Raw genomic sequence first — 24,652 nt, forward strand, 5'->3', positions numbered from 1 at the left:
TGCTCCCGAAGCCATCAGCGTGTGGATGAACTTGTGTGGCAGTGGCGAGAGGCTGGAGCTTGGCTCGGCTCTGTGGCAATCTCAGTGAGCGAGGAGCTGCGCGGTGGCCCCGGGGCCAGCCCGGCCGCCCACCCCGGAGCACCGTGGGCAGAGGCCGGAGCAGGCTGGGCCGGTGTCTCCGGGGGCTCCATGGCCGTACCTAGCGCCAGCCTAGCCCGGGGCCCGCCGCCCCATGCGGGGTGGCAGCCTCCGGTCCCCGCGGGCTGCGAGCGGGCTCCGGGGCTCGCCTCTGCCCGGCCCGGGTACCGGGGTGAGGAGGGCAGCCCCCGGTCCCGCCCTGGAAGCGCCTTCGGTGAAGAGGATGGCGGCGGAGGCCGGTCCCGGGCCCTCCCCGCGCCGGCTTTAACCCGCCCGGTGCCGGCGGTCCGGGCCGAGGTGTCCGGTTTCCGCCGTGGCGAGCCCGAGCACACGGGGTCGGGCCTGGCTCCGGCATCACCGCGCCGGGAGCTGCGCCCGCCGCTCTTTGTCCTCCGCCCCGGGGCAGGTGCGGGCGGCGCGGCCGGGGACAAAGCGTCCGCGGGCTCCCGGGCTGCTGCTCCCGCCGCTGCCGCCGCCGTGCCCGGGCGCGCTCCCCCAACGCGGTGCGGGCGCGGCTCCCGGCGCTCGGCCCCGGCGCCGCCGGCGGGTTTTATGCGCAGGGCGGCCGGCGGGCCGGCGGGGGTGGGAGGAGCCGGGCAGGTTGTGCCCGCCGGGCCCTCCTCCCTCGCTCCCTCCCCGCCCGGCGGAGAGGGGTCGGGGGAGGGGGCAGCATGGCCTGTCCGTCCGGCCCCTTTTCCAGCGCTCATCTGCCCCGGGAGTGCGGCGCCGCTCCTCGCAGGGAGAAGAGGTCCGAATGGAGACAGACGGCAGCCAGCCCGGCCTCGCCTCCCCGGACTCCCCGCACGACCCCTGGTACCGCCGCGGCGGCCGCCCCCACCGCCTCCCCCCCCAACCTTCTCCCTCCTCCCCTCAGGCCCCGGCCTTGGCCGCCCCCTCCCCCCGGACACAGCCGCCCGGCCCGGGCAGCCGCGGCGGCGGCGGTGCCGCTGCCAACATGGCCGATCCGCGCCCTCCCCTCCCCGCCCGGCCCCGCCGCTGCCGCCGCCGCCACCCCCGCGGGGCGCCGCGGCCCCCCGGCGCGGCCCCGCTCACGGCTCTCCCATTCCTCCCGCAGCAAGATGTTCATCGGGGGACTGAGCTGGCAGACCACGCAAGGTGAGCGCCGCGGCGGACCCGCACCTGCCGCCGGGGCCGGGGGTGGCGGGGCCGGGGCCGGGCCGAGCCCGGTGGGGGCGGCGGGGCCGGGCCGCGACACCCACGGTGGGCGCTGTGCTTGCAGAGGGCTTGCGGGAGTACTTCAGCCAGTTCGGCGAGGTGAAGGAGTGCCTGGTGATGCGGGACCCGCTGACAAAGAGATCCAGGTGAGAGGCCGGGCCCGCGCCTCCCTTCGCCCCCGCCGCGGCCCGGCCGCCACTTTAACCAACTTTCTCTCTTCTCTCCGCATCCCCTCTCCTGCCCGGGCTGCGGGGCTCAGGGGCTTCGGGTTCGTCACGTTCATGGACCAGGCTGGCGTCGACAAGGTCCTGGCCCAATCCAGACACGAACTGGACTCCAAGACGGTGAGATGACTTCTCTCATCTCAGGGGTGCATTTGCCGGCGGAGCGGCTGTGCTCGGAGCAGCCGTTGATTGCGGTGTTTGATTTCTAGTTAGAGGTTGTAAACTATCGGTTCCTGATACGGATCAATTGGTCCTTTCTCTGTCCCGCTCACCGGCGGGTACTGGCTGCCGCCCGAACCGCGCTTGCTGCCGGCCCAGGGCCGATGTGCTTATGTGGGTCTGTGTATACCGCTGATAGTTTTCCTCCTGCCCCTCCAAGGAGTGACCGTGGCTCTCTCGGAGCTGGGACACCTGAGCGTTTTTGGGGTTCACAGTGGGAAATGGATGCGGTTGTGTTTGCGTGAACGGGAGCCGCCCCTTCCCCCATGTGCTGCTGAGCACAGCTCCCTCCCCAGGGGTGCTGCTCCTCAGAGCCCAGGCTCTGCTTCCCCTGGCCATGGTGGCCTGTGCCCCCGGCAGAGACCCTTCGTGCTGCTGCCCCAGGACTCTGCTGTGGTTTCCGCTGGTGAAGTTTTTGTAACGGTCATGGAGGTTCAGGACTTTATTGTTTCCGATGTGGCCAGCACCCGCCCATGCGGGCTACCACTGGCCTCTTGGAGTGGCTGCAACTCCAGCCCTTGCTCTGCAAGTGGGGGCTGATTGGGAGCCCCGGCTGGGCCAGCAGGGAGATTTTAGTGGCTCTGTGGGTTGGTGGCATATCATGCCCGGTCCTGCCTTGTAAATCTGTGGCGCTCAGGAGATGTGCAGGCTGTTTTGGGGGTGGGGGTGAGGTGTCTGAGTGGGAGGTCCCTTCTCTTTAGTTTTAGTGACTTGCCTGCCCCTGAATTCCTTTTCCTTATTGCTGCCCCGGGGTGAAGGTGAGGGTAGGGATGGGGGAGTGGTGGGGGCCGCGGGGGGGTGGCATGGTGAGGGGATATGTTCTGGCTCCTGGCACGGGCTGCTGAGGAGTCCAAATGAGCAACTTCATTTCTTGCAGCGCGTGGCTCGGGTGTCCAGCCTTTATCTTGGCAGAAGGGAGAGGGCGGGAGAGCGAGACCCCCTTCCTTAGGGTTTACGGCGTGAGTTGCAGTGAGATTTATGTCTGTTCCTGTTTAACTGCCTGGATCGCTCCCTTTGATGTGCACAGGTCCTTCCTCCCCACGGGAGCTCCCGGTTAAACCTACCCCAGCCTTCCTGGCCCAGGCTGGGTCCCCAGGACTCACAGCCCTCCTCCTTTCAGGAGTGATGTAAAGTGAGTTTTGCTCTGGGGGAGGGTTATGGTGAAGTCTTTTGAGGAGGGCCCAGGGCTTTCTTTCTTTCTCTTTCTTTTTTTTTTCACTAGCCTGTGTAAACACGGTGTCTGCTGAGCCAGTCCCATCATGAGTCTGTGGGCTGGCATAGACCCCTCTTGGAAAGGCAAGTGATGGATGTCCGTTGTAGTACTAATCCCCAAAGCGTTTCTGGGGCCAGGAGCGGGCCGGAGCCCATGGGCTCCATTCTTCTGCCGGAACTGCAGCCCACTGTGTGGCCCATGAGGCGGGGAGGGCTGGGCAGGGTGGCCGGCCGGGCGCTGCCGGGCAACAGACGGGCCTCGTGGCGCAGGGCGCGTGGGGACCGGCCATTGAAATTCCCATCTGCGTCTGCTCCGCTCGCCCTGCCGCTGCCCCAGAGAGAATGGGGCAGTTTCGCGAGGGTCCTTCCTTTGTTAGGAACTTCCATCCTCTCCCCCTCTTCCTTTTGATTTTGTAATTAGCGTGGTTTTCGTCCGGGTCAGATGTTTTGTGGTGTTTTGCCTGGTGAGAGGTTGGTCTTGTGGTACCGCGGGGAGCTTCCAAACACTGAGCTGAAAGGCTCTGCTGCGAGTCATGGGTTAAATGACACAAACTCATCTGAATCCTAATTTAGGGTTTCCCAAAACTTTGCAGGAAAAGGCCGGTGTCCTGAAAGGACAGCCTTCTCTACAGGCTTGGTGCCTTCTGGCAGGCAGCGCTTGATAGACAGTGTCTGCCCAACTTGTTGCTTCATTGTTTTCTGGTTCTTCCTAACCTAGCGAGGGCTGTTGGCCTGATTCTCTGGGGAAACCTTGTGCTTATCAGCCTTCTCTTTGTTTGTAAGCTAGATAACAGGAGCCTACAGGGTTATTGGTGAAAATGCTTGGTGTGAGAATTGTCTTTGCAGGCTCAAGGTAAAAGATTTGCGTGACTTTGTAAAGCTGCAGCTGGCCATTGCCTTGAGCTGCTCCTTTATGTGCTGGGGAAGAGCGGGCTTGGCAGCGCTGGGCCATCCTGGTGGTTCTTTGTTGCTGAGTTTTTGCTGGGTTTATCTTTTGTAGTGCAGGGAACAGTGCATGAGCAGAATGAAGGGACTGGAGGTGTGATGAATGAACAGACCCAGTCCTGAGGTCTTGCAGGTCCTTCCCACTGCTCCCCCTGCTTTGGGGCACTGACACCAGCAGGGTTAACGCAGGAATTACGTGCTCTGAGCTATTAAATGGTGCTGTAGGTGGCCTGAAGAGCGTTACGGAGGAGCCTGGCTGGCTTGCTGGTACACCTGCAACATCAGTGGGATGCCTCCTCCCCAGAGTCTTGTGGGGTGAAGTGAAAGCAGTTTGAGCTCAAGTGACTTCCACTCACTGCAGCCTGGTCTCAGGGTTTTGTTTTTTTTGGATACAATCTGAGCAGTTCTGAATGCTCTTATGATCTTAGCAGATTTGTATCTAGGTTTGTCAAAGGGATCCATGACGTCATTGGGTGACACTGAAACACAACTCCTCCAGGGCTGTTTGTTTTAACACCAGAAAGGAGGGAACAAGGTACCAGCACCTTTCCTTTAATTAGAAAGACTTCAGGCACCGAGGAGCAGTCCAGTTTGAGTAACTTGAGTCTGGCACTGAACTCGCTCCCCTCTGCACGGTCCCAGGGCTGCCCCTGCAGTGGGCTGCCCCGGCCTCCCTCTACCTGCAACAATAGCTGGTTGTGCAGAAGAATTTGTGCAATGACTGCCTGCTCCCTCCAGCCAGGAGGACACGTTATCTCTGCCCAGTTGATCACACTCAGGGTAATGAGAAAATGAGGCTGAGCTTAGCATTGCTGAGTATGAAAGCATCTTATTGGCAGGAGCTGAATGACACTGGCTGAGAAGTAAAAGACAGTAGATTATTGTTTTTGCTTATTATCTACCATCAACCTCCTGGTCTCCTGCCGTCCCCTGTCCTCAGAATTCGCTGTGGGTGTCTGCACTAGCCAGGAAGCGGTGGTGGGGGTGTGTGAGGGGAGGGGAGGGACGGAGGTTCAGATGCCCCAGGGAGACAGCGGAGGGGAGGGTATGCTGATCTCTCGGAGCAAGAGGTGGGCGGTTTATTTTTGAGTTTATTTGTGCTCTTCACTTTTGCCTCTGTTTACTTACGTGCCGAGTTTATTTATGTTGTAGGCTGTGAGTCAGGATGGAGGTGGGGAAGGCAGGGAGAGAAGCTGGTGGAAGGGTGCAGGGAGGCCGAGCTCCTGGGTTGTGTGACAAGTGAAAGGATGCGGGACGGGAGGACGGCCAGGCTGGAAAGCTGAACAAAGCAATGAGAGGAGCTGGAGAAACACAGCTTCTTTTTGGGCTGATTGAGCGGCCGGGCAGATGGGACAAGGCTCCAGGCTGCCCTCCCAGCTGCAGCTTGTCCAAGTGCAGGGATGAGCCAGACCTGCCTTTAACACAGGTCTTTGTAAGCTGATTTGTAGGTCTGGATCATCCCCGATGTGATGTAACTTTACGGGAGTTGCTGTAAAAATAGGCTATAAAGAAAGGTGGTGGCTGAGGAGAGGAGCCTTTGTGGGTATTTGGCTTGCAGCTGCATGAGTGTTGCCCCTGCTTTTGTGCTGCTGGTGGTTGTGAGGCCAGTGTGGCCACACGCTCGTCGGTGCTGAGCCCAGCAAAAGGCACCTGCATGTCGGTGTGGGGCCGGCCGCTGCGGCCCCAGCGGGTGCACGGAGGAGCTGCACAGGCACAATGGAGGGAGGCAGCGCGGCATTGTGTGTGGCGCAGCCCGGGGACGGGGGCAGCACGCTGCCCTGCGCCCGCAGGCGGGGGGCTCTGGCCTCCCTGGGGTCATTGGTGCTGTCCTGTCTGCTCTTTTATGTCTTCACCCTGTGTTTTGTGGGATGAAATGTTGGGGTTTTTGTGCGCTGCCTCTTTTCTGTTCTGTTAGTACCCAGGTGAGCTCCGTGCTTGCAGGTGGGGTGAAGGGGGAGAGCAAAAAGGCAAAAGAAAGCACTTTTAATGTGAGGCCGGTGGTGCAGGGCACCCGGGGCAGGCTGAGCGGGAGGGTGCAGCCCAAGCTGTTAATCCCAGCATGTGATGGGCTCTCGGGTGCGTCTGGCCAGCGCTCAGCTGGAGGCAGACCGCTGCATGCTGGGACTTGTAGTCTCCCTGGATTATACCTTACCGCGAAGGAAAGATGTCTGCAGCCAGCTTCATTTTATGCACATCAGGTAGATTCTCTGGGGTTTTAGCAAGGTGCCACGTGGGTAGAGACAGCCGTGTGCTTGGAGGGAACCCTGCGCCTGTAAATAGGCAGTGAAAGCGTGTTCACATGTTCTTCCCATCATCTCTTTCAGATTGACCCGAAGGTAGCGTTCCCCCGCCGAGCACAGCCCAAGGTAAGCACTGCGGGCAGCCCTCGCCACCCCAAAGGGTGGTAGATCTTGTCCCTCTGTGCAGGGTTACCAGTGCATGCAATGGAATTGCTCCCTGGGGTTTGCTCAGGACCCACCTGGAGCAGGAGCAGTTCGGTGTCCTGTGCTGTGGTGTGCTCCTGTCAGGCTTGCAGCATGCCAGTGGGGGTCTGCACGGCACTGGGGGAACCAGGAGGCCCCTCTATTGTACTTTAGGATGCACTAGTTAGAGCTGATGAAATAAATGCTGCCCAGGGTGGACCTCATCCTTCTGAGGTTGCAGCCAGTGACTGGAAGTTTCAGACCTTAAGAGATGCGGAACAGCTCCGTGATGCTGTATGATACAGCAGGAAGGGGGTCATATGTATGCACATGTGCATGAATAGGTGTATGGCAGGGACAGGGAGGAGGATTTCATGTTGTGAAATGGCCTTGTGTGCTTCAGCACTGGAAAAGGCAAGAGTTTGGTGTTTGACCTTATCTACAGGAGGCTCTGGCAGTGAAATGAGCAGTTGCAGAAACTTTTTCCAGGCGTGCAGCTAGAAACTTTTATCTGAGGAGCTAGCAGCAGGCTGGACACTGTCTTTAGGCTTTGGGTCTCCCTTCAACTTTGCCCTTGGATGGGAGTTTTAAAGTTTAGAGTCTCTATTCCAGGCGCTGTCACGAGAGAAAGAACTGGGGACAAACAGTGTTGAGAAGCAGAGAGGGAAGAGGAGACTGATGCTGAGAGGGAAGTAAGGGGGATCAGGCACTGAGAACAATTGGTGAGCAGGTATCCCAAGTAACTGGAGCCAGGAAGCACATGGTAGGAATTGGGTTAATTCCATTAAGCAGTTTGGTGACAGAAGGTGCTTTAGTGTTAGAACGGGCTGGTCTCCAAGCCAGGGAATTGCTGCGGATTAGCCCTATGCTCCTTGGGGTAATTAGGACCATGTGTTCCTCTGAGAGCAGGGGTGTAGCCAAGCAGCTAAGGGGAGGATGCAGCTGGAGAGCTGGTTCAAAGGATGTTGGTGTGCCTCAGCCGGGTAGCAGTGGCCCCTCTCTGGGTACTTAGTGTTCTTGTCCCAGCTGTAAGAGTGACAAGTGGCAGAGGGATCTTCTCTCTACCTTCTTGCAAAGGCAAAAGAGATTTAACTGGGAGTTGACTAGCCTCCATTTAAGTGACTGGGGAATGGGTGTGAAATGAAGCTTATTTTATTCAAGACTGGATGCTATGTGATTTGTGAGCTAGGAAGGGCAAAGCCTGGGGAAGCCTGTCTGTGCTGCAGGATTTCTGCCTGTCCTTCCACTATGGGAAGCAGAGCAGGAATCTCTGGGGGAGCCTGGAGGAGGCTGGCAAAGTGGCAGGGCTGGCATGTGGACGGTCCTGCCCCTTGCATTTGCGGTGGTGTCAAGATGCCAAGGGAGCAGCAGCAGGTTAGCGGGGAGAGAGGCTGGAAACGTGCTGTCTGATGAGGAGGTGGCTGGGCGCTGGCAAGCACGATGGGATGGTGTGAGGGTGAGAGCATGAGTTGGGCTCTGACTTGGGACAGGTCTGCCAGCCGTGTTTGGCCAGAGGGCTTCAAGAAGGTGGATGCTCAGCTGCAGTAACAGGGCAGGCACTTCCTGTCAGTGCAGGGGGGGTTAGTGGCCTTTTGAATCTTGTTCTCTGCTCGCTCTGGGTTTAATCGGTGAATTCCTGTCCTTCCCTTTTCCAGATGGTGACCCGAACGAAGAAGATATTTGTGGGTGGTCTGTCCGTGAACACTACTGTGGAGGATGTGAAACAGTATTTTGAGCAGTTTGGGAAGGTAAGTCTCTTGAGTGCTGTTGGATCAAAGCTGTTACGTTCTGGGGCAGAAAGGAGTTTCCTGAACCTCTGTGGAGGCGGGATTAGGAGCTTGTGAGTCTTTTGCATGGGGTTAAGTAGATTGAAGGTCAGTTACAGACCCTGGATGCTGTCATGTCTTTGTTTGGGCAACAACCAGTGACTCCTGCCCTGTGGTGATTTGAAGCAAAGAATTTGTGCTTGTTCCTGGAGTCGGCAGAACCTGGGCTAAGGGAAATGGTTTTCCAGTTTTTCCCTACCCAGAGGCCTCCTGTGGCCCCCAGATTTACGCTTTGTTCAAACACTGGAGACAGGCTTGTAGACACTCCTAACAGAGCAGCTGCAGCATCAAATCTGTGAAGTTTTGGCCTGTTTCTAACTTGAAACCTTGTGATTGATGTTTCAGTTATCCTTTATTAAAAGTAAGCCTTTTGGACCTGAAACTTGTGCTGAGTCTTGGGCAAGTGGTGATGTTAGTTTTGGATGTTTGGAGAAAGTTTGATGCTCTGCCGGACCTTGTGTTGGTCTGGTTCTTCTGGGCCAGCTGATGGCTTAGGGGAGGGTGGGCTTCTGTGGATGGAAGTCACTTGTGCCATGATCCATGACAGCCAGGTGTGCAAACCGTGAGTCGGGACGGAATTGGAGGATAGAAGGGGTCTCAGTCTTGGCCTTTCAGCTGCATAGGCGGTTGTGAGCATCCCCAAGGCCATTCTCAGTATTAGACTGAAGGATCCCAAGATTTCTAATGGGATTAGGACCTGAAGGGGATCATTGTACCTGAATGCTGTATGTGGTCACTTCTGGGACAGGAAATTGTGTCTGTTTCACTGTTGTTCAGTGGTGTTGTCCATGGGGTTTGCTGTTTGGGGAAGGAAGTGTTGGATTCTGTACCTGTTGGGACCTCCCTGCCTGGCCAGTGGGGGCAGAACACAGTTTGCTGGGTGGTAATCTGGCCAGGACGTAGCATCGTGGATGTGGAGAGAACTGCAGAGTGTAAGGGATGAAGGCTTTGGTCTTAATTTGCTTCTGAAAGAAGATTGCAAAAAGGTGCTGTGATGTTAGGGGACATTAACTGCCTGGTGAAATGGAGTTTCGTAACTGGGTTTGCCGTGTTGAAACTTCTGGGCAGAAAGTTTGGAACAAACATTTGCTCAGTACCTTTGTTCAGCTTCTAAAGTCAAATCTGCATGTCGTGGTACATGACGATGACTGCAGAGTGGGGCTCCTTTGTTTTTCCATTCAGCCCTAAGAGTAAGTGACAATAGCAGATGTGCTCACATAGCCCCCATGTTTGCTAGTCGTTGGCTTTGTGTGGTTTTGTTTTCTGTAAGAAACAAGCAAACTCTGTTGTGTCCCCAGGAGCTTTTACATGGTGTCACTGAAGGACACCACCACTGACGCCAAAGGTGGTGGTGTCCATGTGTCTCTGTAGTCTGCAGATTGTTAGTTTGACTTGCATGTGCTCCTATGCTGCTGGTGGATGTATTTGGTAGGAAAACAAAGTGTCTTGGGCGTAATCTCCTGTTAACCTTCCTGTACCTCTGCTGATTTGAAGCAGAAGCATGTCATGTAGCACTCTGTTTACAAGTGGTAGCAGTTGCTCTACTTTGAGAAGTACTTTCCAGTTCTTTTGGGGTGTCATGCTGCTGTCTTCCTCTAGTTTAATGGTCATGTGCTGAAAGCTGTCCTGACGTCAGAAGACTGGCAAGAACTGGTTGTGTCAGATTGTTTTCTTGGGGCCTGGGCAGAAGGGAGTTCTGCATAGCTCGGTGCAATTCATTGCTGAAGAGCCAGCATCCTGGACACATCCGGGGCTCACGGTCTGCATGAGGCTGATGCAGGTGGCCTCTTGGCTCTGGGGAGTTTCAAGGGCTGGGCAGTTTGAACCTCTGTGTTTGGGGCAGTTTCCTGACTCATCTGGACGCTTCAGCTGAGGAGAGACTCCACAGAGCTCTTGTATCAACCGCCGTACCTGGCCTTTAACCAGTTTCCAGGCTAAGCCTCAAATAATTCACCAAAGGCCAGGAGAGCTGTTGCCTGAGACATGCTTGCTTTCCAATTGGTAGCTCTGTATGGATGATGAGCAGGATCAGGGGGAAGGTGTGATTCAGAGGGAAGCCTCCATCGCCATCAGCACTGGGGTTCTGAGCTCTGAATGTACCACTCCGGTTGGTAAGGCTGAGAATGATGGGCTCAGATGTGACTTCTGGAGAGCATGATTTTGATACACAGGTTCTTTTGGTGTAAGTTCCCGATACTCAAGGGCCTCCTAGCTTTCAGAGGTCTCCTAGGATCCCTTCTTTAGAGGTACTCTTGGCGCCTGATTCTGTGGTCTTCATCTTCAAGTGAGACGTGGTGAAGCTTCAGTCACGTTATCCTGATTAAGAAGATATTTTCCAAGCCATTTGGGCCAGTATTACTTCTGGAATTCTGGAACAGTGTGAAAAGGAATTGTTAAGGGTGGATTTTTAAAGCATTTCCTTGGAGGACTGAGACTGAGGAAATGGCTTTGTCTGTGGTCCATCTTCTGAGTTTTCTAGGATGTGGCAGGAGGAGACATTCCCCTTTCCTCCTGCCTGTCCGGAGAAGCTTGGGAACACTTAGGATTTAGAGAGGAGCGAGCAGGCACCACTAAGTCATCCTGTCTTGATTCCTCAACATCAAAGTACTGGGTTTCTGGGAATGATTTTTAGCCAGTCTTTGAGAATCCAGTGGCAAGCTCAGTTTGGATCTGGGCTTCAGGGATGGATCATCCTCTGCTTCTAAGGACAAGGGAGTACAGACTGCTAAATGGGTTGTGCATGAAGGTTATCTTGTAGGTAACCCTGGGGCCACAAGCCTAAGCGCGTGTTAGATTTGCCACCACTTAAGGCCTTTAAATTAGGATAGATGCTTTTTGAAAACTACATTTTAGTCCAGACAGAAAGCATGCACATGCTGTAGGAATTAGGAGAGGAAGCGCTGTGCCTGCAGTACAGATGAGGTCAAATTAGATTATCATAATGTTCTCTTCAGTCCAAATCCGTGAACTGCAGTTTCCAAGTCTACCAAGGTAGCTGTTGTGAGTGCATCTTGGCTCAGAAGCAATGTGCCTCGTGTGTCCGTTAGCAGGAAGAAAAATGGGAGTTTGGTTGGGCTGGAGATGAAATGGTTTCCCATGTCATAAAACAGAATTCCCAAGGCTCATTTTTCCATCTCGGCATTTCCACTTGCTCTCCTGGTTTTGGTTTGATTTTGTTTTCTTTCCTTGCTGTGTCCAAAACCTCCTCTCAGCTTTGTAACACGGAAGTTGCAAAATCAAAATGAAAATGTGTGAGGAGGAAACCCGGGAGTAAGACTTCAGGGATAAGGGAGGAGAGGGAGAGGCTGGCACCCCAGTTCTGCATATTAAAGTACTTGGTTTTAAGAGGCGCAAAAGGTGAAGCAGTGTGAGTTTCTCTGCTTCAAAGGAGGATCCCATCTTTTTTCTTTCCACTTACAACTGGGATTGACAAACATGGGCTGTTTTCCTGAGGAAGAAAACACGGAGTGTTTGGGGGTTTTTTGGTTTGTTTTTTTAGTTCAGTGATTGAGAGAAGTGCTCTCGAGCTGGCTGTGATTTGTCAGGTGCAGCTGCTAGGGCTTTGAACATAGTGGGATCTCTAGGAAACCCTTCTGGCTCCAAACCCCAGATTTCTCTGAGATGCAAGCTGAGGCCATGGACGTGCTTTCTAAAGGAGATTATTTTTTAAACCGTAGGACAGAAGTCCTGGAAAGACTTGCTTTTGCAGTATGTGTAGCCAAGTGTCTTGGCTTAAGTTGGATGGTGCTGGAGATCTTTAGAGTGCACAAGGAAGGATTTCAACAGCCTGTCTAGATTCAGGCTACCACCCTCGCTGAAACCTGAAACAGAAAGAGAGGAGGAGGAGGATGATGTCTTGTGCCTACCACCTCAGGCACAGCTAGTCCTCTGTCTAGTTCAACACGTATGAGGGTGTCTCAGGAGCACGGGTCCCAGCTTCCCCGTTTTCTACTTCAACCTGTGGGAACAAGTTCTCTATTAGGGGGAGAGGGTTTGTCTATAAAATTGCTTTGGACCATTGGGTCTCTGATCTTGTAAGCAAGGTTATTTGTTTTAAATCATAACTGAAAGAACTTGGATCATCTTTCTTTTTCAGCTGGGTCTGATGAGGTTTTGTGGTAAAGTAAAATGTGAGATAGGAAGCTCAGAACAAATAAGGTCTTTTTGTTATGGACTTTATTAAAGATGTGAAATCTTTGCCCCAGGATGTTGTTGCTGAAATTTGCATAGGCTCCAAAAGGATTGGACAAATCCATGGAAGGTGTTTTAAATATGCAGACACCCCTTTGAGTTCAGGAAGTCCCCAAGTCACAAATGGCCTGGGAGATGATGGACTTCTCTGGGGTCTGTTGTAATATCCTTGCCTTGTTTTTGTCTTCTTCCAAAGGTGTCTGTTGTTGGTACCTTGGAGTGTGTTGGGCAAGGTCGACCTCTGCTTTCACTTGGTGCAGCCAGTCTTTAGTTTGTCATTAGGAGAGAAGTTGATCCTGTTGGGAAGTAGAAATGCAGAAGTACTGGAAGAAATGGGGTCTGGACCCAGTTTGGGTGTTTGAACTCATGATTTTCTTGGGTGCTTTTGCATTTCATGAAGCAGCAGCGCAAGAAATATACTCACAGTGACGTCTTTGCATGACTCACTCATCAGTTGTGGCTCCAAGGGTGCTGGAGAAGTGCTTTAAACCAGCCTGCATCCCTCCGTGGGCCTGCAGGTGATGTGGATGAGTCGGTCAGGAAAGCTCAGCCTCTCTGAGGCAAGATCATGCCCGCAGAGAGATCTGCTCTCTAAAAATATCCTAGAAGCAAACAAGAAAAAAGATCTGCCGAGGTCTGAGGACGGTTCTGACCTTTAGGCTGCCATCTAATACTCAGTCCAGATTCTGGACCGCTTGCCTGAGACAGGTTCTGAGATCTCACTTGAGCAACAACTCTGGTACTGTCCCAAACAAGGGGAAACCACCGTATCCGAGGCACTGGGTTTGATGAGGGTTTGTGTGTCTGTCACAAATGCATATTTATGTGCACCTGCCAGGAAAATGATGTGGTTGACTTGGTTATATAGAATAAGTTTCCCTTGCTGACTAATTGGAGAACCTTCAGAGACTGCTGGGGGATTTCTTTAAAGGAAGACTTATTCCTACGCTTACAGCGGGCACGATTTCCCCCACTTTGGATCAGGAGAATGTTAATGAATTAATCCTTAATCTGCTGCTCTCTGGAATTTTCTAGCTACTTGTCAACCTGCTGTGGGCTTCCAAACTGGATTTTGGATTTTCTTCCACAGATCAGAGGGCAATTTATGCAAATTCTCACGCGTAACACAGTTGCAATGAACAGATGGGGAAGGGAGGAGAAGGGGAATCTGATCACCTCTCTTGCGGCAGTAGGCAGTTTGGCTTGTGGTAACAATGCCTCTGGAACAAAGGGTTCTCTGTGCTCCGCATCTGGTAGGCAGATAGCCAAAAATGCTGCAGCAGTAATGGTCATTCAGGTCTTCAGTGGTTCATTTGATATTTGCCAGGTGCCCACAGCACAGTGCAAGAGCAGGCAGGGACACCTGGACAGGCTGTCCTGCTCACCTGTGGCACGGAGCGAGCTCTGTCCCTTGGATGAGTCCCATTCCCAGAGTTTTGGGATCGGGCCTGCAGAGCAGGGTAAGGAGGGTCCTCCTGGAGCCATGCAGCACACCTGGGCTCTGGGTCACTGTGTACGCCCCAGAATCAGCCTGTCCTGTTTGAGCAGCTGGGAGAACCTCGCAGTGCCCTCTTTCGACTGGATCGCTTCTAGATCATTTGGTTTGCATTTCCCATGTTGAAGCTCTTTCAGCAGTTGTTATCCTTCTGCCTGATTTTTCTACAAGTGTGTTGCCATGGTCCTTTGCAGGCCCAGCCCAGCCATCTTTAGCTGCTGTTCAGGTGGAAGATGCCTATCTCTGCGCAGCCTTTGCTTGAACATTTACAGCATTCTTCAAGATCTGCCCATGTGGAAGTGCATCCAACAGACATCATCACACTTGGGTTGGAAATATCATTATTTACTTTAAATCTACATGAGACTTTCATTGGCTTCCTCTTTTGCAGACATCTGTGACAGTCCCAGGAATATTTAAAGATACTAGAGCAAGACTGAAGCCATTTTAACACATCAGGCCTTTTGGCCAAGGCCGGGTGGATGGAAGCGTGCTCTGTTTTGGTGTGAAATGCCTCACGTTTCAGCTAGGCTGAGGGCCGCTTTGGTGGAGTGTCTCTGCAACATGCGACTGTCATGTTTTGTTCTGTCACCACCACACTGCTCTCATCAAAAGCAGGTGCTGGTTTGAGAAGGGCCCATCCCCTCCTCTTGGGAAGGTGCTGCTTGCTGCCCGGCTGCAGGAGGTCTCAGCAGTGGCAAATCCAAGAGGCATTAGGAGAGCTTCATTCCCAGGGACAGACCTTTCCTCACTTTCCGAATGCGTTACCTCTGCTGAGCCAACGCCTTTATTCCACTCCTGTTTGGTTTTCCAAAGCTAGGGAGAGCTGCTGGAGACAGAGCTGAGAGGAGGTGATGCTGGGCAGCTTGGGTGTAAGGCTCAGAGGTCTGGTGGCTGTCCCTGAGCAGCCAAATACCTGCCAAAGGAGAGGTTCGCTGTGGTAGGGTTCCTTGGGAAGGTTCCACCTAGAGAGCAGGTCACTGCTCTTGGGACCCCATCTGTCTGCCTCAGTGTTTTTAACCCACATGGCTAAATGTGGGGAGAGACTTCAGCCCTTAAAATGAACAAACCTTGAACTTCTAACTTCAAGTGTTGCATAGTTAAGGCTTGGACAGCAAGTTACATCTCTCCCTGAGAGAGAGCCTTGACCACTAAGCTAAACAGTTTGCTAGGAAAGTGATCTGCTGCTTTAACTCTGTTTGAAGAAGTGAAACAAATATTTATTTAAGGGGGAGAAGGGAGAATGGGAAGAAAGACAGTTCACCCGGTAAAAAATCCTTTGTTAAGGTGCAGTCATGACCGTTGGTTATTTCCCAATCCCATTACAAATGAACTCAAGTGGTGTTTCTGGGACTCTTTCAGTGCTGTTCTCCTCGCTTCCGCATCCAGTTCTCTGGTATTTGACCTGTCTTATCTCTGCCTCGGATATCCCTGCTCCAGATATCCCTGTTCCCATCCTTCACACCACCGCACCCCTGCCCTGTGCCTGTTCAGTCCCTCACGACCTGCCTCAGCCCACACCCCCTGCCTCCCTCTGAGGCGGGAGCCAAGATGGTGGCACCGCTGTCCCGCATGAGGAGGGGCGCAAAGTCAGTGCGGGAGGGGTCTCACTGTGAGACCTTGTGGGAGAGTCCCTGATGTGCGGTGGTGGTTGGTGTGCTGTCGTGGTTGGTGCACCGTGGTGGTTTGGTGTGGTTGGTGTGCGGTGGTGTTGGTGTGCGGTGGTGGTTTGGTGTGGTTTGGTTGGTGTGCGGTGGTGGTTTGGTCGGTTGGTGGTGGTGGTTTGGTTTGGTTGATGTGCGGTGGTGGTTTGGTTTGGTTGGTGTGCGGTGGTGGTCGATGTGCAGTGGTGGTTTGGTTTGGTGTGGTTTGGTTTGGTCGGTATGCGGTGGTGGTTTGGTCGGTGTGGTTTGGTCGGTGTGCGGTGGTGGTTTGGTTTGGTCGGTATGCGGTGGTGGTTTGGTTCGGTGTGGTTTGGTCGCTGTGGTTTGGTTTGGTCGGTGTGGTTTGGTTCGGTCGGTGTGCGGTGGTGGTTTGGTTTGGTTTGGTCGGTATGCGGTGGTGGTTTGGTCGGTGTGGTTTGGTTTGGTCGGTGTGCGGTGGTGGTTCGGTCGGTGTGGTTTGGTTCGGTCGCTGTGGTTTGGTTCGGTCGCTGTGGTTTGGTTCGGTCGGTGTGTGTCGGTGCCTCTCCTGCGCCGGGCTGCGGGCAGGCACCCCGAGGCGCGCAGGGGCTCGGTCCCCGCCGCTGCCCTCCCGCAGCCCGGCGCAGGCTGCGGTGCGTGTGAGGGCGCCGCCGCTGGCGGGGCGGGCGCAGCGGGGCGGCTTTGTGCGCGGCGCTAATCCGGGCCGCAGCTGCTATTGGCGGGCCCGTTGCCGTGGTGACGGCCCCGCCGGCGGCCGCCTTTGTTGGGGCCCGGCGCGGCGGTGGCGGCGGGGGGGGGTCGGTTCGCTGCCACAATAGCAGCCCGCCGGGGGCTGCCACTCAGGCCCGGCTGTGGCTGTGAGGTCGGTGCAGGCCCGGCTTGCCCCCAGCCTGGGGCCGCCGGCGTTTGGGCTTTGGTGGGAGCCGGCCGTGGTACCCCCGTCCCCTCGTCCGTGGTACCCCCGTCCCCTCGGCCATGGTACCTCCGTCCCCTCAGCCATGGTACCTCCGTCACCTTGGTGTTCAATGCTTCATGCAAGGCTCTGGTAGTTCTGTGCCTCAGGAATCTCAGCAGCAGCTGGTCCCGATCCCTTCACCTAGCAAGAGCTAGGGGCAATCTGGGGCACCCCATTGGGCAGGGTGCTGGAAATGGCTTGCTCTCTGTGGACACAAGTGAGGCCTTTCTCCTGGCTCTGCAGTGTCCCGCTGGCCTTTGTAGGCTCCAGCACTAATTCTCCTGGTTGCAGGTCCCCAGTTTGCCTCACAGCACTGGCTCTGTGTTGTCTGATACCACCCAACTCGCCTCACCTGTTGCCTTGGAAGGGGACGAGAAGATGCTTGTGTAGGTTTTGTTGGCAATAAAACCCATGAGTTATAGCCATATGCAGAGTTGAGACTCTAGAGTTGAGTGGAGCGAGACTATTCATATATTATGTGTGTATACACTTACATATCTGTCTATCATACATTCAGTTCATGCCAGGAACTGGCTTTCAAATAGAGTGTGTGTGTTACTGTAAATACGATTTTGCAAGATGAGTGTGGTTTGGGGTGCTGACACCTGATCTCGACGCACCAGCAGAAACTCAGAAGGTTCGGATGGAGGAAGGCTGCAGCTCTTCTCTTGGTGTATGGAGTGCAGTTTGGGATTAAGGAGTGCCCAGGCATTGTCTCTGGGATGCTGTTGGGAGGTGGGTTTGTGTGGGGATGTGTGCAGGCCTCTGCCACTTGCAGTTGCTCCCACTTTGCAGGCTCTGCAAAGAAGAGGTTGTTGCTGGGGCTAGTTGGGCAGAGTAAGTCAGCAGCTGGGCTGTGCTCATCCGTGCTGGGTTTTTCTTCCTTCTGCCCATCTCTCATCATGATCGGATGGGAGGTTTGCGGGCTCAGTTGCCTGAGTTGAAGTCACTGGGAGTGCCACCGCTGCAGAGCGATGTTGACACAGCTTTCTCCCAGTGTTTACTGGGGAGGAGGATAGTTACGTGCCCAGCCTTTTTGTGATCTGGATGGAGGAATGGATCTAGCTAATAAATGAACAAAATTAGACAGTAATATTTGAAGTATTTTTAAGCCACATCAGATTTGCTTTGGGTCTGTGTGCAGTATTACATCCCCCATGGCTCCAGCTGGATGCCTGGCGTGTTTCTCAGGTGCCTGTTGACTTGGCTGAGGGAGGCTGAGCTGGGACTGGAAGAGCAGGAGATGAGCAGGAGCCAGGTTCTGTTATCACCTGAGGTGGACGTGTTGGACAAGCCCAAGGGCATCAGAGATGATCTCTGTCTGCTCATGATGGCATTGGAAACGTTAGCAAGGGCTCCTCCCATCTTCGTGGCGCTGAGGTGGCACCGGATGTCCCACCTTGTCCGGGGGGGCTGAGGCCAGGAGCCCTCTCCTGTCCCTGATGGAGCTGTGAGCTCTTCACCAGCAAAGCCAGTGGCTGCCGGCTCCAGGGTACGGGCAGCGCTCTACCCTCCCTGGTGGGCTGTTCTGTAGAAGGCAGTGATGCAGATGCTTCCTGGGAACGAGGAATGGAAGTAATCCATCCTCCCGCGGAGCTGCCTGCTCAGGGGGCGGCTGTCTTGCATGGAGGAGGAGGATGAGGAGGGCCGGGGCAGCTGCTGGCTGGAGACTGCTGCCTCCTCCCCTGAGCACTTGCACGTCCAGTTTCATAATCGGATTAAGGCAGTGGTATTAGAGAGGAGGGATGGGTCAGTGGGACAGGTTTACACTGGGGCTTACACGGAGGGGATTGAAGTGTCTATTTTAACCCTGCTCGGCCTGACCCGCGGAGCGGTGCAGATGCGGCTCTGCGCGGCGGCACCCGGCGGGAGGATGGGGGGGAAAGTGGCACCAGGCGGTGCTGCGCTCGGTGATGCGCTCGGTGATGATGTGCTCGCCGGGGAGGAGAGCAGCCCCAGGCCGGCGGGGGGATGGGAGCCGGCCGCCCCTCCCCCCGGGAAGGCAGCCCTGCTCAGGCCTTGCAGTAAATTTGCTCTAATTACAGCCTCCAGCAGTGGGAAACCTCACTTAGAGGAAAGGCTCCTCTGGGGTGGGGGCAGGGGCGCTTCCCAGCTTACCCAGGCAGGCTCTGTTGTCTGAGGCCTCCGCTTCCCCTGTCGCTGGGAGGCCCCTTATTCCTCTCCCCTCTCCAGCTTTGCTTCTCTCCCCCCTCTTTAATTCTCCACTCCTTTGAGGCCGGGATTTGGGAACAATGCCTTCCCTGCTCCTTGCCCCCCGGCTGGAGCCACAGGCAGGCGGGTCCTTGCTGCCAGGGGCTGGGCTGAGGGGGCTCAGCTCAGCAGCACCTGCCCTGGGCTGGTGGGGGACCATGCTGGTGGTGGCCTGGGAAGTCCCTGGTTGTGGTAGCTGACGTGGGTGTGCACATCCTTTTGCCTTCGTGGAGATAGGAGGTCTTATCTTAATCCCCTCAGGTCTGGGGAGTCCTGGGAAGGTCTGTGCAAATGTGTCAGAGGATGCTCGTGGCAATACAATAATCTGATCAGAGCCCTTCTCTTTGCAGGTGGATGATGCGATGCTGATGTTTGACAAGACAACTAACAGACACCGAGGTGAGAATGGTCTTCCTGCTGCAGGAGAGGGAACTGGGAGGGTTTGTATCCCAGCAGCAGGGGATGTGGGGCGCAGCTGCTCTTTATCTTGCCTCCAGTCACCCCATTCTTTTGCATCTGCATCCTTTACCAGCGTCCCTGCAGCACAGAGAGCTTTTGTCCAGTGCGTTTCCTGTGCTGTAAACTTGCCGAGTTGCAGATATGTGAGAGGAGACGGCCCCCTCCCCTGCCCGCTTACCTCCATGGCTGCAGCCCGCAGTGTGTGTCTTACCTTGTCCCGAGTAATCTGAGCTCGGGGAAAGCTGACACGAGAGCCTGAAGAGTGCCTGCTCCTCGCCTCTTCCTCGGCCTGCAGCCCGCTTGTGCTCCCAGGTCACCTTTTCTTACCCGAGTATTGCTGGAGGAGTCTGGTTACAGGATGGGAGCAAAGCTGTAATATTTGCCCTGGTCAAACCCAGCCCACCCATGGGCGTCCCAACCTCCCGCTTTCCTGCTGAATCCTTACTCCAACCACCCTGTGGCATGGCATTGCTCCACACAGGCCTTGTACCAGCTCTGGGATTTACTGCCGACAGCGTAACCTGCAAACTTAGCTTGAGCGTCCTCGAAATCAGGGCCAGCAACAGCCCTGTGCTAGGCCGCTCTCATTCATGTCTGTCTGGTGTTTGAAGCACTTCCAAGCACCTTTGCCCCTGGATCAGCGAGGGAACGCTCCTTTCTGCCCTTGCTACATTGCGTGCCCTTCAGGTTTTTGCTTTTTTTTCCAAAGACATTAAATCTAATCTGATTGCCTCTCCTCTGACATGTTTGCAGCTTCATCTGAAAAGGGAAGGAGTGTTAACCCCTGTTCCTCCATGGGTGCCTCCCAGCCACTAGTCCAATTAAAGAGCTGTTGGGCATTCTGGAAGGAGCAGGGGTTGCTCCCAGCCACTGTGTTGGCAGTGAGGGGCTCTGCCTAGGATGCAACAGCCTGGTGGGGGTCTGATGGGATTCAGGACTGGGTTTGGATTCAGGGTTTTGCTCTTCAATTCCTGATCTCCTCTGCTCACGGGTGGTGTGAAACTACCTGGCCACAGACAGGAGTTTATGGAGAGTATGGAGAAAAAGTGGGGTTCTGGGCAGCGGATCCCTGTCTTTTTTTGAAAGTTATTTTAAAGCACCATGGAATTGGCCAGCCCCTGAAAGCTCTGCTTAATCCCAGCTTGCTCATAAGGCAAGTTTAAAGACATCCTCCCACCTGCCTCAGTTTTCCGGAAGCCCTGCAGTCAGCTGAGAGCAGATTAGTCTGCGCACCCGAGCTGGGCTTTGCCAGAAGTGTCAGTAGAGGGGCTGGGGAGAGAAAGGAGATGTGAGCTTGGGCCAGCAGCCAGGAACACGGTGTCCTGCCTTACCCCAGATACCACCCTCACTTTGGTGAAACTGCAGATCGCTTTGCTTGCGTCTGACTTGCTCTGTACAAGTGCGTCGCTGAGATTTGCCTGCTTATACAAGGCTTTATGGCCAGTGACTGGCGAGGAAACGTGCAGGGTGTTGCTGCTGGTGGGGTGTGTTCAGCAGGGATGGTGAAGTCCCGGCAAGCAGCTGTTCATTTCTCCACCGACTCTTTGTGTGAGTGTCTGCTGGGATCCTCCCCAGCATTACCAGCCATGTGGTTTGCCTTCAACCAGCAAAGTCAACCAACCAAACCCAAAAGCTTGGTTTTGAGAGCTGTTGGGTTCAGAGAAGATGGGAAGTACAATATGAGGAAAGGGGAATCTGCAAGGGATTGGTCCGGTTGTTCTTGTGCATAAAAGCAAGATGAGGAGAGGGAAAGATGAGTGGCAGCTGTTTTAGAAAGGGCTGATTGTACCATCCTTCTCTTCTCCTGCCAGTAAAAGGATGTCGGTAGTGGGTGCAAACTGTACAGAGCTCTGACCTGATCAAGGTCTTTTGCCTTTTCTTCAGGGTTTGGGTTTGTCACATTTGAAAGCGAAGACATTGTGGAAAAAGTGTGTGAAATCCACTTCCATGAGATCAACAACAAAATGGTGAGTGTCTGGGGCAGAGCTGGGGAAGAAGGGACAGAGCTACGGGATGGAGTGGGGCAGTGGCACAGGCACAAGGGAATGAGGCAGTTGGGTCCCAGTACAGTGGGGAATTGAGTCTTTCCCCCCATATCACAGGAGGCAGTCTGGGAAACAGAGTGTGGAAGTGAACCAGCACAATAGTGAGGTTTTAAGAAGAAGAGCTCACTGTCATGAGCTGTTGCGGAGGTTTTGAAGTTACATGAAACTCTTGGTGGCCTGCCACGGGGCAGGTTTTACCTTTATTCAGTGCAGGGCCTGACAGAGCTGATGCTCCACCACCAAAAATCAGTGTTTGAGGTTCCCATTGCCTGTGGTGGCTGCAGAGGGAGCAGGAGAGCCCCGGAGCTGCCTGTGCTCCAATCCTTGTGCTCATGGCCCAGCCTCATCTTTGCTTTCTTGTGGCAGGTGGAGTGTAAAAAAGCTCAGCCGAAGGAGGTGATGTCCCCAACGGGCTCGGCGCGAGGGCGATCCCGAGTCATGCCTTACGGGATGGATGCCTTCATGCTCGGGATCGGCATGCTGGGTAAGCCCAAGGACACATCTCCTCCCAGCTCCCGGTCGTGCCAGGCAGCAGCTTAGAGGTTTTATTCCGAGGGCGGCCAAGGGCAGCTCTCCCTGGAGCGAGGCCGGGGACGCAGAGGGGGGTGCCGGGACCTGTTTGCGATCGCAACTTGCCCTCTGGTGGCACCTGAGTAAACTGCAAACTTGTCCCTGGTGCCCTGCGACAGCCGGAGCTGGCCCGGGGCTGAGCGCGGCTCCGTTAATGGCCGCGCAGTGCACTTGGGCTGTGATTCTTCAGTGCCTCCCGTGGCTCAGGATCCATAGGCGAACCGAGCGTGGGGTGATCTGTGCCCAGGCAGCTTCGTCCCCCACTTCTACAGGCTTTCTGATACATTCGTTGATTAAAGAGCTTCTGAGTTTCCACTTGAATCAGCAGCACATATAAATGTCCTCGCTGCCTTTTCTAGACTGTAAAAATGCCCTTGGGGTTCTAGTTAAGCTTTGTTTCACTTTGTTCCCTCCCTCTCAGGGCCAGCAAGTGTCTGGTGTTGCAGGGAAAACCATACACTTAACCATGGGACTGTGCAGGCTGGGGTTCATGGCTGTCGCTGATTCTCAGACAGATGTGTTCATTTTTTAAAGTCCTTTTTAGCCTCCATTTCCAGCTCTACAAACCCTCATGCCTGGACCTGAGAGTCAAGCATGATCCTTCCAGCATAGTGCTGTTCCTGGCTCCTCTCCCCACATTCTGGCCAGGCTTGAGCTGCCCCAAGAGCACAGTGTTTGCTCAGCATCATGGCTGGTGTTGCTGGGCAGGGTGTACTCAGCCTGACCCTCCTTGCTAAGCCTGCCCAGTAGCAGTTAGTCACTGAACAAAACCCCAAAGAGGGCATTTCCCCCCCCCCCCCAGTGTTTTCTCTTGACTTATTGAAGGAAAATAAATCTCCAGCCTGTGGTTTTGGGGTTTGCCTTGTCTGTATTTTAAAGCAGCAGGGCTCAAGCTGAGTCACTGGGAAATCCACATACTCAAGTCTGGTGAGATCTCAGATCAAATATTCATCTCTGAGTCAATGCCCTGGTTCTCCCAGGCTTGCTCTGTATAGGTGGTCAGCTTCCTGGGGAGCAGCAGGGATTGTCCTCCTGCCCGGCGCCAGGCAGGAGCGCTCTGCCTGCATTTGCCAGCACTTCTACTGCAAAGTGACTCAGAGCTATTCAGTTCTTCAGATGCCCCACCTCCCCGATCTCCTGAATCCAGCTGATGCATCAGAAAGCCTTAGTCTGCAGAGCTGTGAGTTCCTGAGAAGGAAAATCTCCATGTCCTTACATGTTTGGAGTGAGGAAAAAAAGGAATGGGCCTGCTAAAACTCTCTTGCAGGCTTGCACGGTTTGTGCATCTGCCCAGCAGTTTCCTGGGCTTTCTGCTGTTAGCCCTGTTTGTGCTTTCTAACACTAATGGTCACACTGCTTGTGAGCAGCCAGGCACTGAGGACATGATCCCTGCAAGCTTGCAGTAACAGAGCCCTTTTCTCTTCTCCCAGGTTATCCAGGCTTCCAAGCTGCCACCTATGCGAGTCGGAGTTACACTGGCATTGCACCTGGCTACACTTACCAGTTCCCTGGTGAGTGGTGCTCCTGCTCTGGTTTTTGGTTTGCCTTCACATGATGGGAGTCCCTGGAATGATCCGTGACCTGAGCTCTGCCCCCTTCACCCTTTCCCCTGTTTGGTCTTTCATTAAATTGGAGGTGGATGTGGAAGGGGGAGGGGAGAATCCCTGGAATAGGTGGGAACAGCCTGTCCTTCATTAGGATTATCCTCACACTCCAGTGGCAGGAAAAGCCCAAGGCTGCTCTGACTCCCCTTATGCTAGCCCCTCCGCAGGGCTGCTGCTGTGACACAGAAGGGCCCCTGCAGCTCCGCCTGTCTCGCTGCCTTTGTGTATCTCTGTCTCTCTACCAGAGTTGTCACTACTCTCAGAGTAGCACAGAATTTTAAACCATGGTTTTCCATGGACCCAGGCACCCAAACCACAGCCTGCAGCGCTGCAGTTGGGTTATGAACAGTGCCTGGGCAACTCCCAGCTTCCAGAAAGCATCTGCTGGGGTAGGGGGCTGCAGATCCCCCCAGACTGGGTGGTTCCAAGCTCCAAACACGGCCATGTGCTCAAAACATGGATTTTGCGATCAATAGCTGGAACCTGCTGTGCTGCAGCTGCTCTGGGGCCTCTTCTCCCTCCCATTCTCTGTGAGACAGGGGAATGAGGCAGAGCATGCTCAGAGAAGAGACTGTCTTGCTGTTTTCTAGAGAAGTGGCAACTCTGAGCATCCCTTCCTTCCTCCATCCCTCAGTGTGATGGTTTATATATGAAGTCTTGATGTTAGGGGCTGGGAATGGGAAGTTTCCTTTTTGCCTGAGGCAAGCCCAGGCTGACTGTGGCTGAAAGTTGCTGTTGCCTCCTAGGTGTCTGGAAGATCTTCATGAATCCAGTTTATGGGTCTCACCTGTAGTGGCTTCAAGTGCCTCATTGTAAACCCGTGCCCAGATGAGGGTGGCACATACTGAGCACCCACTGGCGTTGTAGCCATGGGTTGGATTGGGTGGGTCACAGAGCAGTGTTACAGGGCAGACCTGAGGCTGCACGGTGGAGCTTGCACTCACAGTGCCTTAGTGAGATTTATTCTAAAGATAAATGGATCCTTTCAGTCTCCAGGGCAGGAGTCCAGCACCTTTCAGCACAGTTGTAAATCAGTTTAAAGAAGACCCTGGCCTGGTGACAGGCTGCTCCCGCAGCAGACCCTGGCTGTTGTCTCTCTGTGGGGTCTCCCTCGGGGCATTGCTCAGTTCCTAAGCTGTGTTGCATTTCGTTTTTAGAGTTCCGTGTAGAGCGGACCCCTCTCCCGAGTGCCCCCGTCCTCCCTGAGCTCACAGGTCAGTCCCGCTCGTTTCCTACGCTCACAGCCTGGAAGGGGAGAAGGGGACTTTGGGTTGTTCCGGTGGTGTCGCTGCTCCACAGCCTGGTGCAGTTACACT

The 24,652-nt window shown here is 54.6% G+C and overlaps 1 protein-coding gene across 4 annotated transcripts in view; it reads left to right on the forward strand.

The window, feature by feature from the left end:
- The first annotated feature begins 664 nt into the window (after positions 1–664).
- Positions 665–24,652, forward strand: part of MSI1 (musashi RNA binding protein 1) — a 30,882-nt gene continuing 6,894 nt past the window's right edge. Inside the window, exons 1-11 of one of the 4 annotated variants that reach the window (XM_057411274.1) lie at positions 665–951; positions 1,214–1,254; positions 1,379–1,460; positions 1,574–1,658; positions 6,239–6,280; positions 7,993–8,085; positions 19,009–19,057; positions 21,002–21,084; positions 21,529–21,646; positions 23,163–23,243; positions 24,494–24,550. In XM_057411274.1, the coding sequence (XP_057267257.1) occupies positions 893–951; positions 1,214–1,254; positions 1,379–1,460; positions 1,574–1,658; positions 6,239–6,280; positions 7,993–8,085; positions 19,009–19,057; positions 21,002–21,084; positions 21,529–21,646; positions 23,163–23,243; positions 24,494–24,550 (790 nt within the window). In that variant the 5' untranslated portion in view covers positions 665–892. Of the gene's footprint in view, positions 952–1,213; positions 1,255–1,378; positions 1,461–1,573; positions 1,659–3,030; positions 3,054–5,687; positions 6,113–6,238; positions 6,281–7,992; positions 8,086–19,008; positions 19,058–21,001; positions 21,085–21,528; positions 21,647–23,162; positions 23,244–24,493; positions 24,551–24,652 lie in introns of those variants that run through there. The other 3 variants (XM_057411275.1, XM_057411276.1, XM_057411277.1) reach the window with 3 other exon arrangements.

Source organism: Pezoporus wallicus, unplaced genomic scaffold (assembly GCF_028554395.1).
Source record: "Pezoporus wallicus isolate ANWC-B61680 ecotype Strahan unplaced genomic scaffold, APGP_CSIRO_Pwel_v1 contig_6401, whole genome shotgun sequence".
NCBI lineage: Eukaryota > Metazoa > Chordata > Aves > Psittaciformes > Psittacidae > Pezoporus > Pezoporus wallicus.